Consider the following 20489-nt stretch of genomic DNA (forward strand, 5'->3'; position numbering starts at 1 on the left):
AATACCCGAACGGGTTTTTATCCCTATATCGAAATATCCAAAAATACGAAATACCCGATCTGAACCCAAACGGATATCGGAACACCCATCCTTAAAAAAGATAACCATGCTATTTTTTGGTTCTGTTTAAGCAAGTTTCCCTATTTTATTTGGGAATGGTTGATGTGTTGCTCAAAAAAAAAGGGAATGGTTGATGTATTCTTGGGGACACCAAAACATTTAATATCAATCTATACTATAATACAAACGCATTTAATGTCTTTCCTGACTTTCTTCTCATCTCAGCTAAGCACTGTCCATTGACTTAGAGATTATGTAAACAGTAAACTTATCCTAATTAAGTAATACACGACGCAAAAAATGTGTAAAAAGAGAATAAATCTACAAAGAAATAGAACAAAATAAAAGGATTAAATGGAAATAATCTTTACTTTTGGGAGTTATTTATTATTTTTTTGGTGTGTTCACTACTTTTGGGAGTTACATAAGCACAGAAAGAGAGATAAAAAAAGGACTTTGGAGAAGTGGTATTTTATTCACAACAGTTTTTCTGAGAAAGTCAAGTCGGTACACAAAGACAAAGATAAATCTTACATGACATATGATTAAGTCTTGTATCACATTCTTATTTGAAGCGTGGACCCCACAAAAGAAGGTAAGACTCCGTGATCTTCTGTTCTAAAACGACAGTATCAAGACTTGGGTGATTCTTCAAGCTGAAGGATAAATAAAAATCCTAATTCAATCATTCACTTCCTTAGCTCTCTATAAAGTTCTCGATAAGTGGAAGAAGAAGAAGAAGAAGAATTAACATGGAAGAAGATAGAAGAAGCAGAGGGCATCCTCTGTTGAGATCGAAGAAGAGACAAGGAGAAGGAGGCTATAGCCATGGCTTCTCAATATCTCAGATTCAAACTCTCTCCTTCATCTGTCAAACTCTCCTCCCTCCTCCTCCTCCGGAGACCACGGCAGAGCAAAACGCTGTTGATTCCTTCAACGTAGCCTCCGGTTCTCAACCACCTTTCACCGATGAGGTTCCCTCTCTCTCTCTCACTTTATCCTCTGTTTCCTAGTGTTGACTTTTCTTAAATCAATATCCTGCTGTGGCAAATAGCTTTATAGATTATTTTTAGTATCAGCTTTGGTCGGTCTTGTTCTTATCTTCTTACCTCAGTACTATTGCTATTCAAGAAATCGCTAGTCGGTAATTAGATGTTTTATAGAGTATTGTCTTACTGATCATTGTCTCTAGGTAGCGGAGATGATAGTGAAGAATGGGAGATCAGAAGCAGTGAAGGTTCTGAGAATCATATTGACCATCTTATCATATAGATTTGGAACTTTATTTCTTTGTGGCTCCCTCTGTCTAGCTAAGGACTGGCCTTTTGTCCATAAATTCTCTGACCTTCCACTGGACAAAAGAGAAGAGATCCTGAGGATGTGGTCTAGACAGAGTGGTCTCTTCCTTCCTCTTCGAATCACTTTCTTCCTTGCAAAATTCTACACTCTCTTCTCCTTCTTCTCCCAGGTAACACCTCAAATGATTACTAGTTATAGTAAGCTGTTTGTTTGTTAAATATCAAAAAACATTTTTTGTTTATTTGTTTTGTTCACAGAGAGATCAGAATATGAAGAACCCTGCGTTAGAAGCAATAGGGTACTCCATCGACACAACAGAGATGCGCAAAGATGACGAGGCGCCAAGACCTCTAGAGAAAGGGATCATTGAGACAAAAAACGAGAGTGACGTCACCATCAGACAATCTCTAACTCAAAAAGGTGTTCACGTCGCTAGAGACGATAATGACAATATCCACCGGATCAGATGCGATGTGGTTATCGTAGGGTCAGGAAGCGGAGGAGGTGTTGCAGCTGCGAACCTAGCGAAAGCAGGATTAAAAGTGTTGGTTCTCGAGAAGGGAAACTACTTCACATCTCGAGACTACTCGGGTTTAGAAGGTCCCTCTATGCTCGAGCTATACGAAAAAGGCGCGCTTATGACGACGGTCGACGGGAAGTTCATGGTCTTGGCTGGTTCAACCGTTGGAGGAGGTACAGCTGTTAACTGGTCGGCTTCTATAAGAACACCGGACCATGTTTTGAAAGAATGGTCCGAAGAGAGTAAGATCGAGTTTTTCGGGAGCCAGGAGTATCAGCTAGCGATGGATGAAGTTGTTAGAAGACTCGGTGTCACGGAGAGATGCGTGAAGGAGGGGTTACAGAACCAGGTTCTGAGAGAAGGGTGCGAGAGACTAGGGTTGAAGGTAGTTTCTGTTCCGAGAAACTCACCGGAGGATCATTACTGCGGTTCTTGCGGGTATGGTTGTAGAGAAGGAGGCAAGAACGGGACGGACAAGACTTGGCTTGTTGATGCTGTGGAGAACGGTGCGGTGATCTTGACAGGTGTCAAAGCTGAGAGGTTTGTTTTCACAGACAATGAGGGGAAGAAGAAGAAGAAACGATGTGTGGGAGTGATAGCGAGTTCTGTTGGAGGAAAGATTGAGAAGAAGTTCATGATTGAAGCTAGAGTAACGGTTTCATCGGCTGGTTCGTTGTTGACACCGCCTCTGATGCGTTCAAGTGGGCTAGAGAACAGGAACATAGGGAGGAACCTAAAACTGCACCCGGTTCTCATGACATGGGGGTACTTCCCGGAGAACGGTTCTGAGTTCTCTGGGAAAATGTACGAGGGAGGGATTATAACATCGGTTCATCATGTGCATGATGGTGAATCTGGTTGCAGAGCGATACTGGAGACTCCATTAGCGGGACCAGCTTCGTACGCGGGGCTGAGCCCGTGGGTTTCGGGAGCTGACCTTAAGGAGCGGATGATGAAGTACGGAAGGACAGCTCATTTGTTTGCTCTGGTTAGGGACTATGGATCAGGTGAGGTTTTGAAGGAAAACGAGGTTACGTACAGGACAAGTAAGAAAGATAGGGAGAATTTGAGAGTGGGGCTTAGACAGGCTTTGAGGGTTTTGGTTGCAGCAGGTGCAGTTGAAGTCGGAACATATAGGTACGTCACTCAACCTAAACATAGTCGGATGAAACATTCGTCTTGGCCCCAAATTTTTAAAAAATATTATAGATAAGTTGCATGGTCCTTAAATTATTGAAAATGATTTTATTAGACTAGCCGACAAAAATTTATGGTCCCTAAAGATTTGTAAGTAGTAACTCTTTTAAGTCATATCACTATTGGATTATGCAGGAGTGATGGACAGAGGATAAAGTGTGAAGGAATCACAAGAGAAGCCATGGAAGAGTTTCTAGATGGGGTTGATGCGGTTGGTGGAGTTAGCACAAAGGGTGAGTACTGGACGACATACTTCTCGGCTCACCAGATGTGTAGTTGCCGGATGGGACGTACGGCTGAGGAAGGTGCGGTGGATGAGAAGGGTGAGAGCTGGGAAGCAGAGGGGCTGTTTGTTTGTGATGGAAGTGTGTTGCCGACAGCTGTTGGAGTGAACCCAATGATCACTATTCAGTCTACTGCTTACTGCATCTCCACAAGGATAGTTGCATCACTGACAGAAGGCAAGAACTGAAACTGTCTCATGTTCCTGAAAGATTTTAGATTCATACTGAATAAGCGAGTGTTCCGCAAGAAAAGATTCCGGTGTTATATACGTTTCTGCAATGGTACTAGTTCCAAATTCTTGAAGAATTTCAAAATTATTAATGACAAATTTGAAATCCATAAGAACTCTTCATCATTAATGATGACAAGAAAGAAAAAGATGAACATATAGAAACACTAGAGGAAAATGTAAACTTAACATTTGTTCTTTCCTTTGTTGTCAAATGTAAATTTATAATTTTCGGAAGAATATCTAGCTACAGTTTACTTTAATGAAACTGTAAAATATTTTATTTTCCTTAATTTGTATGATGTATCTTTTTTTCCCTTTTGATGTATGATGTATCTTTCTATATATATATATATATATTAGTTTTAGACGAAGAAGACGAATTATAAAAGAAGTTTTGTTTTGTCTGTTGAAGGCATTCATTAATCAAAACTTGAACATAACTTTTGTTTTGTAAGGAAGAAGATGAGTAGCCAATTGATCCATGTTCTATATATCATATCTTGCATCCTTCTCATCGTGTGTACCGTTTGCGTTGTCGTCTACTTCGTGGGGTACTGTGCAGCGTGCTTTTTCAAAGTCCAGGAGATTTTTCATGATAAGGGTCCAAAAATAGACTGGTTGTAAGGGTATTTTCATCTCTATTCTATTTTTTTTTCTAAAATGAAATAAAAGTGAATAAGGAGTAAAAAATGTCTCAAACCAACTTCATATCTCACTCCATAATGAAATTTCTATTTTCTGTTTGTTCATCACTCCATTATGGAATGGAAAATGGAGTAAGATTGGAACAATTTTTTTTCATTTTCATTTTTACTTCATTTTAGAAGAAAAAATAGAGTTATACATTGGAGATGCTCTAATACATGACTACTTCGGTGCATGCATAGACTAAAGTCATTCAATAGTTTTATTTTGAAAGAGGCTATTAGTTATTAAATAGTTTGATTTATCAATTAATAACACCTCTTCTTTCTTTTTCTTCTTTTAGGTTTCAGAGTTACTGAAACAGTTATTTTGATGAACAAAGTCTAGAATCTTGTCTTATTTATATGCTTCTTTTAAAGGATTTATAACGATTCTTTATTTTTATGCTATGTATTATTTATAATAATATATCGATATCCCCTAAACTATATTTGCGAAGTGATTTTACCACATGTCCTTTGTACAATCAATTTCACAAAACAAATATGACATGGCTACTAAAATTGATGACATGTCTTATAGTTTATGACAAGGACAATTGCATTTAATGTTAATTTTTATTTTTGGTAATTTTTTTATAATATGGTAATAATTCATATATTACATTTAATGTCAATTTATATTTTTGGAAATTTTTTTAGAATATGGAATAACTCATAAATCATTATTAAAATAAATATATTCAAATATGGTATTATAAATTTCGAAATATAATTTAATTATATATTTTTAAATTATGCAATTTTATTACTAAAATTTTCAAAAATGTGTACAATTTTTTAAAAACAATTATAAAAACTTAATCATAAAATCATTATTTTCTTATATATCTACAAATTTTATAAATATTTTCTAATTTTAATTTTTGGTAATTATGCAACTTTTACAAATTTATTTAATGTATTTAATTAAAATAAATAGATAAAAAAATTATCTAAGATTATAATTTTAAATATATACATTCATATTCTTAAATATAAAATTTATGTTTAATTAAATCAAATTTATGTTAAAATATTGATATGAAAAAGAAAATTTACAATATTAATAAAATTTTATTTTAAAATATAATTTATATTTATCTGTTAAAAAATATTTACTGTACATGGTGCAGGAAGACACCTAGTCTATTATTAAAAAAGAGTAGACGTGATTGCCGCAAAAGAAAAATCAGAGTAGATCTGAAAAAGATTTTGGGCTCTTGGGAAGTATGATCTACAATATCGGTTTAAAATCATTCTATCACACAATATCTTATACGAAAAGCAATCAAAACAGAAGAAATAGACGTAAATCATTACTTGGCAATTCTAATACTACGATCATTACATCTAATATGTCCGAAGCTTTTAATGATATAGACTCTCTGGAAACATATGCAAACTTTGGTAATCTAATATGAATTTATCAACTTCATTCACCCAAATTAACAAAACATAAACCTCTTTAACGGTTTCACCCCTAGTTTTACCTTCATCACCTATGTCCAGTCCAAGCCTTGGCCCTCTAGTTTTCAAATCCTGATAAACATAGAAGTTGAATTCTTTTTTTTTTTTTTTTTGAAACACATAGAAGTTGAATTCAGATATTGAATAACTCATGTTTCGTTTATACATATTGATCCTCGAAGGTATCTTTTTAGTCACTTGGACCAATTCATCAGCCGTGCGATAGTGTGCATCGAGTTAACACTGTATGTATCCATAGATTTGCAAAAATGAAAAAAGCATTTAACAACATAAATTCCAACGTTTCCCGTTAAAGACAGAATATGGGGGCGTTCCTTAGATTTAATATGGCAAAGCAATTCAAGTGGATTATTCCAACGCTGGTAGCTTTTGGTACCAAAGTTTCAGCTTTTACAAACAACACTTAACACATGCATATGGTTTCTCAAGACATGTTGCTGATCATGGACTCTAATTCTAATGGTTCGTTCCATTAAATTATAATGACAACTTGGTAAATCTTCTACTTGGCACAACAGGAGTTCTGAAACTTCGTCCACGAAATAATGCTTCTGACAACAAAGAAATTCGTAACAGAAAGGTTGAAAGAAGTGTATCCTCTTAAAACCCTACAAATCCAATAAGGCGTCTAGATCGGTTATTGAACCTAAAACGATTTTTAAAAAAAAGGTTTAAAAGAATAGTTTGCCAACTAGCAAGATGCCTAAGCCCATATTGACCGATTTTTAGAACCATGGTTATTATTCATATGGCACATAACCCCTACACTGACTTTTTTTTTTTAAAATCAAGATTAACCTATAAATGTTTATGATCCCTTCGGTCTAAGTAGCAGTAACTCTTTTAAGTCATTTCACTATTCGATTATGCAGGAATGGACAGAGGATAAAGTGTGAAGGAATCACAAGAGAAGCCATGGAAGAATTTCTAGACGGAGTTGATGCGGTTGGTGGAGTTAGCACAAAGAGAGAGTACTGGACGACATACTTCTCGGCTCACCAGATGGGTAGTTGCAGGATGGGACGCACGGCAGAGGAATGTGCGGTGGATGAGAAGGGTGAGAGCTGGGAAGCAGAGGGGCTGTTTGTTTGCGATGGGAGTGTGTTGCCGTCAGCTGTTGGAGTAAACCCTATGATCACCATTCAGTCTACTGCTTACTGCATCTCCACAAAGATAGTTGCATCACTGACGGAAAGCAAGAACTGAAACTATCTCCTGTTCCTGAATTTTTTTAGATTTGGACTAAATAAGTGATGAGGTTTCCTTGCAGGAATAGATTCTGATGTTATATACGGTTCTGCAATAGGACCAGATCAAGGTTCAAAAGAGTTTCAACAGCTTTGTATTTTGTTCATCCATCTGAAAATATAATAAGAAAATCACCCTCATTCTTTTTTTTTGAAAGAATTTTAAATTTATTCAAGCAAAAAATCGGTTTTACATTTGCTGTTGTCTTCTATCTAAGTTTGTCGCTTTTTTTTGTCACCAATTTCATTAATTCAAGACGCTACAACGATTTCAACCGGAGGTATGCTAGACGGTAAGATGAACAACAATAACATGAAAACAATAAAGCAGAGGATAGAAGTGTTAGAAAGAGAGATTAGCTCGAAATAGAGAGATCCGCAGATAATCTTCACTTGAATCCACAGCTCACTCTTTTGCATATTCTATGAATCCACAGGTCACTCTTTTTCATCTAAGTTTGTCGCTAAGATTCGAAAAAAAAAAAAAAAATAAGGATGCCACCCTCACTCTTTTGCATATTCTATGAATCTTTTTCTCCCTTATCTTATTAAGCCATTTCATTTATTTCCTTGATGACAAAGAAATAAATATATGTACATATAAATGTACTGGAGGATGTCAAGTTTACTTATTTTCGGAAGAATATCTGACTACAGTTTACCTTACTTTTATGAATTGTGAAATATTTAGTTCTTATAATGTGTATCTCTCTCTATATATAACTCTAGACGAAGAAGACAAACACAAAAGAAGGTTAGATTTGTTGAAGGCATTCATTAATCAAAACTTGAACGCTACTTTTGTTTGCAAGGAACAAGATGAGTAGCGTTGTTCAATATATCATAGCTAGCATCGTTGTAGTTGTCGTCATCATGTTGGCCGTTGTAGCGTGCTTTTTCCAGAAGATTTGTCAGTGCGTTACTGAAACGATAGACGACTGTGGTTGCAATGTGTGACCACTGCGGCGTGCATTGTTTCAGTAACCTACTTGGGTACACCTTACATTATTATTATTATTGTTTTGAACTGTGATTGTAATATTACTTATCAAATAGTTTGATTTATCAATCAATCACACTTTTTCTCTCTTTTTCTTTGGAGTAAAAAAACTATATGCCAAAGCAACTCAAGTGATTATTTCAACGCTATTAGATTTTGGCACTCTAGCTAGCGACGTAAAACTGAAACCAAAATTCAGCTTTTACATATAGTTGGTAAACAACACAAACATATGATTTTTCAAGACATTTTGGTGACTAATTTTACTGATTTGTTGATTTCTTCCAATTCCATTGATTTATAATAACAGTCTGCTAAGTTTAATATTAGACACACCAAAAGTTCGTGAAAAACCATCCACGAAATAATGATCTGATAAGTGGTCAATCAACGTCAAAACAAAACAACATTTCAGAATATCAACTGCAAAATTAAGGATGAAGTTTTCCCCCAAAACGATCATGAAGAGCGACCAAACAATCAATGATCACCTATAATACTTTAGTGCTTGTATTGCCTTCGTCACTTAAAAATTGGATTAAGCGAAATAGTTCCGAGAGAGTCGCATCCTGCGGGTTTAACAAACAAAAAATATTTCGGATATAAAAAGATTATGTCAATTAGTTTCTGGTAAATATATATCTGATGGTAGATTACCTGATTGCTTTCAAGACTTTCAATCTTCCCTTGCTGTAAATTTTCATATAAGAGTGACAATATTAATTAAGAAAGAAAGAAAATAGGATTTTAGTACATTTGAAATAAAATTTTCGTTTAGGTAATAGAGACCATATAAGTATACACAAGGAGGGTTTGAACAAAAAAAAGTATACACAAGGAGGGATGAGCTGCCAGAAATATGCATATTAAAGGGAAAAATATGTGACTTACTAATATAGAAATTATTTGCCTAATTTGCCGAACATCAATCTCAATTTGTGATATTTTTGATCTAATCTCGGCTACCTGCATTAAACCATGATTCATCATGAACATTAGCGTATTAAAAAGTCGATCAAAAAGGCATTAATAGAGTTAACCACATTAACAAAAATCATTGTGTAGTTTAGAAGATAGTTCTGTGCAATCAAAGCTAAAACTAAACGATCTCATATAGAAGTTAAAGTAATTCGTAGCTAACCCAAGCCAAAAATCTACTGTACACAAGGGAAAAAACAGCTTGGTGACCAAAGAGATTGGACGCTAGTTCCACAACAATATGTTTGGATATCTAAGACGTGACTCTAGTCCTAATCAGTAATCTGATATACATGTTTAAGAAAGATTAAGACGATCGATATACGAGAAACCGCGGGAAATAAGATTGGTTCCTTACATCGCGTAAAATCTTTTCAGATGTCTCGTAATTCTGCTCTTCTTCCACCTGAGCCACGGTCTCTAACGGATTCAAGTCATTACCGGCAAAAACGCCCGTCAAAAACATGCGGAGAATGTCTAGTCCGAGCATGGTCACGATGATAACCAAGATGACAAACAACATCTCTACAGCCACTGTCGGGGCGTATCTTAAGACAGCCCAAAAGAAGACAGCCCATAAGAGATCCATTGTCTTCATCGCAAGATCTACCATCTAGATGGACGGGTTGAACAGTAGTTGATCTGAGTCTTTGTCTGTGCAAGGATATCGATTTGTCTTGTGAAACAAGGTTATGGTTTAAATCACACGCTCTCCGTGGAGAAACAAACCTACAAAACCCTAAATACTAACATGAACTTGGGCTTATTTTTAATTTATATTATTTTTTAATATTTGGCTGTAATCCCACAAAAAGCCTTTCAATAAAATGTTTTCTTGCCGACAGAAAAAAAGATATTTGAATAGAACTAGAGATGGCAAAATTTGAACCTGTCCGCGGGCCTAGCCCGTTTGGACCTGTTGCGGGGCGGGATTGGTTACTAAGATCCAGGCCCGAATTTTTAGCGGGCTTCGCGGGATGAGCTTGTGCGGGATCGGGCCAGAAGCGGGATGGGTTCGGTGTATCCTGCGGGACGCGCGGGTATCCGCAAAGACTGGTCTCTTGACGTTCTCTTGCTCCATCACAAGCATGTTACCATACTCCATAAGCTTCTCAAGAGTCATCTCCGGCTGCTCGAACACTGGAGGACCTTCCCTCGAGTTCACCAGCCTCTTGCTTATCTTCTCCACTCCTAGTCCCTCAACGAACTTCCTCACCTCATCATCGTACACTCTCACCCTCAATGCACCATAGAAATCTACAAGAAAATCAAGAATCATATTAAAAGACACCAACAAACATAAAGGTACCAATATTTTTTTTTATTACCGATGGATTGGCCAGGGAACTGGTCAACAAGCGTGACAATGTCTTCATCCTTGATCTTGTCGGTCCTGAAGATACCCTTGCAGACACCGATACGGTCCTCACGGGTGGGGGCCCAGTAGAACTTCTCCATACGTCCATCACGGATGAGAGGAGCGTAGAGGGTGGAGAAATCGTTACCGGTGACGATGATGGGGACACGCAATCGTAGTGGCTTTTATCATGCTGTGGAGACTCGCAATCGTAGGCTTCTCATTCCAAGGAATCTCCGAACCAAAAAACTCGATGCTGAAGCCAAATTAGTAAGTGGCAAGTATGATCATGTTGTGTTCAAGCAGCTGGTAACCAAGACTATAATCCAGCTGGTAACCAAGACTATAATCCATAATTGGCTGCAGATAAATGAGGAAAGAAATGATGAGATTATCCGAGACATGGTGATACCGATGAAAGAGAAGTTCGATAAGTATTGGGAAGAAGTCAGTGATCTTTTTGCAATGACAGCTGTCTTTGATCCACGCCTGAAGCTTCCAGTTGTAGAATATTGTTTAGGGAGACTTGACATGAGTACACATGATGCGAAAATGAAGAACTTGCATCTGAAGCTGGAAACTTTGTTTGAATCATACGACAAAAAATCAAAGTCAACATCACCTTCTGCAGAGCCTCGTGAGATGGATCAACAAAATGTTTGTGGAGGACCGAAAGGAACATTTGAGAACTATGGTGTAAGTCTCCTGTTTCGTTTTTTTTTTTTAAAATTAATTCTGAACCTGCGCTAAGATAGCTTTGAAAGTTTGGATATTCCATCAAATTGTTTTTAAATTTTTTTAAACACTACAGGATTTTGCGTTTCGCAAAAGTAGTGTTGCTGTGAGTGGAAAGACAGCTCTCCAAGCTTATTTGGATGAACCTGCGCTAGATATGGATAGCTTTGAAAGTTTGGATACTCTCAACTGGTGGAAAGATAATACTCACAGGTTTGGTGATTTGCCAGCAATGGCTTGTGATCTGCTTAGCATTCCGATCACAACAGTGGCTTCAGAATCCTCCTTTAGCATCGGTTCAAGAGTTCTGAACAAATACAGGAGCCGTATACTTTCCAAAAATGTGCAAGCTCTGATATGTAGTAGGAATTGGCTAAAAGGATTCGAAGCTTCTGAACATGGTAAATTATTCACTTTGTTATATATTTTAGGGTGCCATGTTCTTTAAATCTAATTAACTTCGATTTTTTTTTAATATTTCCAGAAGATGAAATAGTTGGTGAAGACGAGACAGTACCGTGGTCTGATGATGAAGTTGAAGAAGAAGAAACTTGATTTTTATTTTGATCTGGTGTTTTTTATTTTATTTACATTATGGATTTTGTGGCGCTCTTTTTCCCTTGTCGGGTTTTGTCCCAATGGATTTTCCCGATAAGGTTTTTACCGATGCCACATTACATTACTTGGATTTTGTTTTGGTGTTCATTTATAATACTTGGATTTGATTATTTGGATTTGCCATCGTTCATTCATATTTTAAAGAATTTTTTTCATTAAAACTCCTTAATGTAATCAAATATGGTTTGTATGCAAAATACATAGATTACTACACCATTACATAAGCTTCAGCTGATCAACTTATTCTAACCCATTTATATTAAAACACTGAACTGAAATTACTCATGTTATGTACTCGTGTTGTTTCTTGAAAACAAAGCTATTATAGAACATACAACAATCAAATATATATATACAAAGCTTCTTCTTCTAAGCATAGCACATGTGAAATCTCAAACATTTTTTCCTACACTGACCTTTTTGACTCAACTACTCGTGTTCCCCATTGCAAAACTAACAATACGGGGTTAGTTTAGCCTTGTCTATCCACGAAAGTCTCTTTGCTTTATAGTAGAGATGAGCAATCATCTGGAGTCTGGACCAACTCATCTTCCGTGCCCATCTGTGAGATCGGAGACTTCGAGAGGCTCTGACATATATAACATCAAATCGGGAAAACAGTAACATATATAACCAAATCCTTAAAATAACATCATCTCTCTAATAAATTATAATGTGTACTACTTTATAATTTATATTTTAAAGTGTACATATCATCAAATCAAGACATCTAGCATAGCAATTTATGCTAGTGTTCATTCGACTTCAGACTCGCATATTTTAACCAAGAAGTAAGCACCATAAAATTAATGAAATATTTTGCCTATGATCAGCAACGTTAACAACGAAAAAGGTCTTGTCTTTTCAATTTTTATGCAAAATACATATCAAAATGCATTGCTAAACTAATTTAGAGTAGATAGTAAACAAGAGAGGTGCAGTTTTTTCCATTAAATTGATTTATCAACAATTTTTTTTAATAATATATAACTTTTGATTATGACTAAAATATTTTTTAATTTTATATTTTCATTTGGTTTCTCTGTACACAAAAATGAGGTTGGTGTGAACCAATTTTTTGATGGGTTTTTCGACGGAGACGTCTGTCGGAACAACTAGAACTTGGGCACGATGTAATCGTTACCGTGAACACTATGAGTTAGTGTATTTGTTTGTCAAAATCAGAATTGTGTTGAATGAGAAATAGAGGTCAAAAGTGAGTGATATGCAAAACTTATAAAATTTTAAATTTGGCTAAATGTAGAACATTTAGCAAATTAATCACTTTGAGTATTTGAGATTGAAATATTTTTATAATTATTTAAATATAAACTCAATATAAAACATAGTGATGGGTTTCATTTAGTCATACCACATTATAACTGAAAAATAAACATACAATAATCTTTGAGTTATGGAAATCAAACTCATTAATGATCAGACACGTTTGGTACCTCCATTATTATATAACGTGTACTAATCTCTTTATGTTATAAATAAGAGAGCACTTGTGTAGAGTAAGAGACACACATAGAAAACGAATCAATCCTTCACATTATTTTTTCTTTCTATTTGATATTTCTTTTGAGTTTGAGAATATACACAAAAACTAGTTTCACAAGACTTTTGATAGAGTGACACAAATCAGAATTTTTTTTTGCAGTTGTATCCTATAACCTTGCTTCTTCTATTCAACATCATCAACAGTAAGACTCAAAAACAATCAATACTACTTCATCTCTACCTCTCTTATGTACTCCTCTATTCTTCTGTTCACGAACTGATTTCATCTCTCTCTTGTTTACTCATCTCTTCTTCATCTCTCCCTTCTTTCTAGACGCGAACGGCTTGAGCTCCCAAGAACTGAACATCTGATGCTGATGGCAAGCTTAGAACACAGTCAAGCCATTTGGAAGAAGCATTGACAACTTGATTTGTCTTCTAAAAAATGACTTAAGTAGCTCAAATAGAAGTTCTTCCAACTATGCCAAAAGCCACCAACTTCTCTCTTTTTACTCTTTTCTTATATGCACAAATTGTTCATGCTCTCAAGAAATCAAATATCAGATGATGGTAAGCGAAGAGCATAATCAAACCGTTTTGAAGTAGCAGTCACATCATGGTTTTTCTTCTCAAAAATCAAATTGGTTGCCCAAATAGTAAAAGAATTCATTCCAACTCTCCCAAAACACTGAGTGGAAACCACTTGAATTTGAGATCTGATATGATATCTGAAACATCTCTGGCTCTACTAAAACATCTCGCCAACACCAACTCCATAAAAAGAAGCTTCCTACCAATCATTCTGAGCAGAAGCTTTCCAAACCTGAAAAAATAGAGTGTTCTTTGTTGGTTATACAAATGCAGGAGATCTTGATGTTTGGTCTACTTCTAATTCTAAATCAGTAAAACATGTGTTGGATTCTCACATTTTCTTTGGTTTAGTCAATCTTCAAAACTACTTTATTCAGCGTAAAAGAACTCTTCACACACTTTCATGGTAGACTGCACAATTTATGATCAAAAAGGATCACAATTAACAATTTTCGAATCAAAATAAATATTTCAGATTCATGAATTTGTTTGTTCTAAAATCACAAACAACTTCACTCTCATATTTATCTTGCTATTATATCAATTATAATGGTTAAATGTGTTGTAGTTTTGAACATTCAATCATCAATAGAGAGAACTTCAAACCTGTCATCATCTTTTAAAAAATCATATTTTTTATGTTATTTCATTGTAATTAAATTAGATTTGTATGATTAGAGATATGAGATCGGTAGAGCTTGTTTTCCAAATTTGGAGTGTATAAATTAGTATCAAACACAGTGAGTAAACCATTTTGAAATTCATTTTTTGTCAACTTTTGAAATTCATTTAAATACTCTTCTTTTGTTCTTTTCATTTTATAGGTGTTTATTTTTTTGAACAATTTTTTTCTTTCATTTTATCGGTGTTGCATTTACTTAGAGGCATGTACAAGGCAAATACGATTGATTCAAATGAAACAAAAAGTATGAAAAGAAACCTAGATGCTATGTTATATAAAAAAAACTGAGACGTGGACCTTGTGAACTAGTATAGAACCTTTTTTAAGAAAATCATTTATATTCTAAATTTTATTATTCTTTTGTATCAATACAATGTAACAAGATAAAGACATGTCTCAATGTAGACAACATAAAGATTTCAACTATGTACTTGGTATCTTTTGTTGTGATGTCTTCTCATGTTTTAAATTCAAGCATGACCAATCATAAGAACTTAAATAATCTTGGTTACTGAAACACAAAGAACATCATGATGTCTGACACTCAAAACGTAAGATAAGAGTCTTACATAAGTCTAAAAACATAAGAAAACATGATCATCTCAGTTACTAAACCCCTTTCCAAAGAACCATATCCTATCATAGCTTTCAATCATCTCTTCATTCATCTTAATTCTCATAGCTTCTTCTTCCACCTTTTCAAGTCTTGTTTCTTGAAACTCAAAGCGCTCCATCATATTCTCTCTCAGATCCTTAACATCATTGGCAAGTTCATCATGTTTTGCATCCTTCTTCCCTATCTCATCTAACTCAAAGCTCTCCATCATACTCCCATTTCTCTCTGTCGCGAAGAAGAAGATGAGGCGGAGCTTTCAATTATCAGGTTTTGGTACGCTTTGCCTGAGAAGATTCAGGCTCTTGGCTATTCCTTGTTTCCTCTGGTACGAGCTCCTTTTAATCATCTGTTTTCTTGTCTTCTTGGTCGGATTTGACTGAGGTATCTGATTTTGAAGCTGTCTCTTTTCGAGACCCGAGTTTTGTTTCTCGAACATCATTTGCAGGTACTTTCCTTGTTCTTCTATCCGGAGTTGCAAGTTTCTTTGAAGCTGCAAGAACAGAAAAAGACAAACATTCTCATCCAAACTCACACTTCGTAGAATCACATTTCAACATTTGCACTGTTTGCAGCCATAAAAAAACCCAAAGCTATAAGCATTGTCTCCTTATTGAATATAAGACAAGACATACCTTGAGCTGCTCATGGAGTTACTTCTGCACTTCCATCTGAAGTCTCAGAGCCTCTGTAATACCTATCCCACTGTAATACCAAAAATAAAAGATTTTAAGACATCAAACAAGGTGAGAGAATCTGTTAAAATTGTTGGACCACTTGGTGCTGTTACCCTTTCAAGTCAAGAGATGCTATATGTTCAAGCGGTGTCAACTTCTTCTCTAAGGTATCTACCATTTTCTGATGGTTATGGTCTATATCTAGCCGTCCTATACTTCTGCAAATGGCTTTTGACATGATATATAGTTAATCCATCAACTTTCATAATCTTCAGCACACCTTTAGGAGTAGCTCCTTTGTAAGCAGAAAAAAAATGAGTTTAACACACAAAGTTTATGGAAAGCAAAGATGAAATAAATGCTCACTTTCACTGCCACCAAGACTGTTGACAGCCTCAACAAAAGCCTCGTGAAGCTCTGGCGTCCAACGCATACGCGTCTTGCCAGTTCCGCTATTGCTGTTTGAAGATGTTGTGCTGACAGGTCGCAACTCCACAGAAGGAGAAGGCTGCTGCTGAACAGTCTGATGAGCTTGCGGTGGAATTTGCACCTTTGAATCTGAATGGGAACTGGTGTCAAGCAATAGATCACTCCAGTTAGTAGATAGTAAAGGATCTTCATCGGTGATCAAGTGGTCAGCCCATTCATGCCAATCGTTTCGTTTTTGAATGTCATCAAACGCAGAACCAATGCCACCGTCGTCAACATGGCTGGCCTCAGGTAAATCAAGAAACCTTCCTCCATGAAGTGAATCATGGCACCAAGAAGTATCGTTACTGCTGCTTCCGTGTTTCTCGTGAGAGACCGTAGATGAGTAATGGAGATTGGTTGAGAAGCCAGAGGATGTTGAAGAGCATATATGTCCAACCGCTCCGTTGTTACTGGAAGAAAGCAAATGGTAGGTTTGTTGTACTGATGGCCTAGACATTAAGTGAGTGTTGTTGTTCTCTGATCTTATGAAGGATTCTTCTCCGGTTGAAGGGTTAGAAGGTATTAAAGTAGTGCGAGCGAGGTTAATGATCTCCATAGAACATGATCTCTGAACAGGACGAGCCTCCATTGTATTCCTGCCATAACAGACAATCATAAATTAATTCTCCCAAGTTGTAAGAATTTGTAAAGACATCAATTGTTTTGGAAAGACTCAAGAACCTTGGTAATAACTGTAAACGAAGAAGACTCGTTAGTTCTTGAAGATTCTAATGGGTGCACCCCAAACCGAATCATCAAATCTCACATCTGAATACACGAAACCAAATTCAAAAACCTCAGTGAACAGAGATGCGACCAGATAAATCTCTAGAAAATGAAACAAAAGGTAACAAACAGCATGAGTTCGAGCCTGAGTGTCTGATTGTATAAATAAATTTGGTCTTTTAAACGAAATGTAGCGAGAAATTCAGTAGAGAAAAGAATCAATATAAAAAGTATTATAAGAATACGCTAATAAAACTTAAACAAATCTAATTGTAATAAAATAACACAAGCATCAAGAATCATCGACAAAAGCAAACACACATTGTCCAACCAAACATCAAACTCGCTGGTAACTAAAACAAACACTTAAATAAATACAAATCGAATCTGAATCGACCAATCATGAACGAAGTTTCTCGAAAAAGCAGAGATATAGAGATATCTACAATTATGCTCGAAAGATATCAATTTTGATTAACAAACGCGAAAATAGAATCGAAAATTCTCACCTAACAATTCATGGTGGGATAGGAGATGAACGAGTAGAATCTAGATAGATAATCATTTATAAATTTCCATCTTGAGGAAAATAATCGTCTTGTTGTCTGTTATCCTCGAGAGAAAGTTGACGGTGATGTTTTTGTACTTTCATCGTCCAAGGAGGTGTTTTTGGTGGCTGTCTCTTAAGCATATGGGGATCAGCCGTCGTGAACTTATGCACATGCCATTACTTGCTTTTTCGGACATACTGAAAGCCGCATGTGGACACTGTTTATTGGACAATTGGAATTATTTAATAGGCTTTGGTATTTTCGTTTGTTTTTATTTTATGTTTGTGGTCTTTCACTCCTTATAAGGCCGCTAAGGTCCTAAGTGATTTTCTATTGATATTTTCGCTAAAATAATTTGATATATTTATAATAGAGATTTTAGTCATGAGTTTGGCTCCATCCCATTTAAAATCTTCAAAATTAAGCTCTGGCTTTTGTGTTTAAACTCAATCCTCTTTTACAAGATACACAGTACTCGGATTTGAATTCAGATGGTAATGCTTCACTAACACTATGGAAAACTATAGTGGATTACAAAAAGATGTGACAATAATATTGGATCTGGAGGGTCTAAACCACTTGCCCTATAACAAACAAAGTTAAAATTCCACTTGCTCTAAAATTCTTTAAAATTAATATATAGCTTTCTTAAATACCCAAATCTGGATCTTTGATTATGACGGAAACAGAGGAATTTATATATATATATATATATATATATATATATATATTATTTATTCATATATGTATATTCAAATATTAGTTTTTCATAAGAAAAATTAACTTACAGAAAAAGGGTTTGGAACCTCTTGGTTACAAATGATTTATCTATTACAAGGTCACAGTTAAGTTTATTGTCTTTTGTCAGTAAGACCACAATAAGAAACAATTATATAGATGCAACTAATTATTCAAATGATTTCCTGAATGTTGATAATGCTCATTGCTTAGTCCGTCTAGCTAAATGGCTAAAATGATAATACTTTACAAATCTCCACCTTTACTGTATGAGGTTTCCTTTAGCATTCCTTTAAACCCTAGTTTCAGATAACCACTTCCCTTGTCTGTCTGAAAATGGAAGCTTTTCTATTGCCATCGATGTCACCGGTCCGGAGGACTTGCTCATCCACGAGCTAAGAGCTACCAAAGTCCCCAAATTACCTTCCTCCTGGTCCTGGTTTACTCCTATGTTGCCACTTGTCTTTGTTTTTGTAAGGCTAGAAAAGAGAGAATCTGATACTTAAAATTTACGGTGGTGCACACCGCAGGGAATCCCATTCAGAGCGTGGGACCTAGATGGACAACTAACACTTTCAAAATTTTCAACTCTCTATTTAATTGATTGAACGGTTTTATTTGGAAAGTAAAGAAGCAACGGTCGGTTATGTCTTCCCTCCAGACGACAGGGTTTTTATTCGGACACCACTAAAAATGGACAGCTAAACTCTCTCTTAAATTAAACTTCAATATAATTACGTATTATAGATTAGATAGCCACTTGATTACATTTAATTAATAATTTCTGTATAGCGATAGTATCTAGCTTTAAACCGGAACCAATAGCCACCGTTCGATTTGGAAAGATGGACCAAAGGACGTGGGCACGAGGTCCTCCCCCCCTGTGTACGTGGGTCCCACGTAGCCTTCTAAGTATCCTTTATTCTAGCCGTCCGATTGAATCCCATGAAGTTGACATGTGAGCCCCCACTTTCTCTTGAAGTTCTCGAGTCTGAGGATATGTATGCACAAATACTTTGGAACTTTTATTTATTTATTCATTTATTTTCCACCCTATTTTTAATTTGCTTTTATTAATCCCACGGATGCAACCGTTTTGATATCGTCTTTGATTTTAAATCAATCCTATCTATATCAGATTTTGGAGTCAATACCAACCAAAAACATCTGAACATTACCAGATATATGGATGATTCATCATATTCTGTTAATTTTTTTAATGTTAATGATGATAAATAGTTAACATAGAGAATAAATAAGAAGGATACATAAAAAAAAAGAGAAAAAATATGAAGGATACATAAGAATAAATTGATCACATTCATTTTTTAAATAAAAATTGCAGTAAAATATTTTTTTATTATTTATGTAAACTAATTTTAAGAAATCATCTTTTCGAAATTAATGGATTAAATTTGTCACTTTTATGGACATGAAATGATAATATAGTTTTGTAGCCAACAATCATCTAATGATAATATATGGATTCTGTGGATGATTTGGAAGTCAAGAAATGAATTCATTTTCAACAAAAGAAATGTTCATCCCACTGAAGATATTAGAAGAGCAATGGATTCGAATATTGAATGGTATAGAAATGTCCCTCAAACTGGTCAGCAAAGGAGAGGTAATGGTATTAGATCAGCGAAATGGGAACCGCCCCCGGCTAACTGGGTAAAATGCAATTTCGATTATAGCTCACGATCTGACAGTATGGAGGAAGGTATTGGATGGATAGTAAGAGATCATAATGGAGTGTTCTTGGGAGCCGGAAATGCTAAAATTGGGAAAGTTCAATCATCTCTTATAGGTGAAGCCATGAGCTTTATTTTTGCTTTACAACAAATATGGGCTCGGGGCTGGAAAAGAGTGTGGTTTGAAGGTGATAATCAGAAACTTTGTCTTATCATTAATCAAGTTAAAGAACATATTGATCTGAGGAATTACTTGTGCGACATAAGGCATTGGATGACTTTGTTACCTGAATGTTCATTGGAGTATGTAAACCGAGAGAAGAATCAAGCTGCAGATGCTATGTCAAGACATAGTAGGGATCATAATAGTTTATATCAATTCTTTGATTTTCCTCCTGTTTGGTTGATTCAGTACTTGTACTCACTTTTTACAGTTTAGTTAATATAGTTATTGTGGTTAAAAAAAAAAAATTATTATTATTGTGTTTTATTTTTGCGGGGAAAAGAAGATACAAGTAAATATATTCACGGAATAAAAGTG

At 35.5% G+C, this 20489-nt stretch overlaps 4 protein-coding genes and 1 pseudogene across 4 annotated transcripts; 2 read left to right on the top strand and 3 right to left on the bottom strand.

Annotated features, from left to right (window-relative positions):
* Positions 1–645: 645 nt before the first annotated feature.
* Positions 646–3964, top strand: LOC106389777 (long-chain-alcohol oxidase FAO4B). The gene is made up of 4 exons (XM_013830119.3): positions 646–1034; positions 1253–1528; positions 1617–3016; positions 3212–3964. Exons 1-4 carry the CDS (start codon positions 813–815, stop codon positions 3546–3548), a joined length of 2235 nt encoding a protein of 744 aa, XP_013685573.2. The 5' UTR covers positions 646–812; the 3' UTR covers positions 3549–3964.
* Positions 3965–6543: 2579 nt separating this feature from the next.
* Positions 6544–9832, bottom strand: LOC111214720. The gene is made up of 4 exons (XM_022717747.2): positions 9351–9832; positions 8906–8980; positions 8672–8704; positions 6544–8583 (listed from the first exon to the last, which is right to left on the bottom strand). Exons 1-4 carry the CDS (start codon positions 9603–9605, stop codon positions 8506–8508), a joined length of 441 nt encoding a protein of 146 aa, XP_022573468.1. The 5' UTR covers positions 9606–9832; the 3' UTR covers positions 6544–8505.
* A 46-nt stretch (positions 9833–9878) lies between these two features.
* Positions 9879–10553, bottom strand: LOC106384644 (ribulose bisphosphate carboxylase/oxygenase activase, chloroplastic-like). The gene is made up of 2 exons (XM_013824581.3): positions 10321–10553; positions 9879–10249 (listed from the first exon to the last, which is right to left on the bottom strand). Exons 1-2 carry the CDS (start codon positions 10448–10450, stop codon positions 9894–9896), a joined length of 486 nt encoding a protein of 161 aa, XP_013680035.3. The 5' UTR covers positions 10451–10553; the 3' UTR covers positions 9879–9893.
* A 4409-nt stretch (positions 10554–14962) lies between these two features.
* LOC106389779 lies at positions 14963–18155 on the bottom strand (annotated as a pseudogene).
* Positions 18156–19823: 1668 nt separating this feature from the next.
* LOC106384647 lies at positions 19824–20387 on the top strand. Its single transcript, XM_013824584.1, has one exon. It carries the CDS (start codon positions 19824–19826, stop codon positions 20385–20387), a length of 564 nt encoding a protein of 187 aa, XP_013680038.1.
* Positions 20388–20489: the final 102 nt, after the last annotated feature.

Source organism: Brassica napus, chromosome A3 (genome assembly GCF_020379485.1).
Source record: "Brassica napus cultivar Da-Ae chromosome A3, Da-Ae, whole genome shotgun sequence".
Taxonomy (NCBI): domain Eukaryota; kingdom Viridiplantae; phylum Streptophyta; class Magnoliopsida; order Brassicales; family Brassicaceae; genus Brassica; species Brassica napus.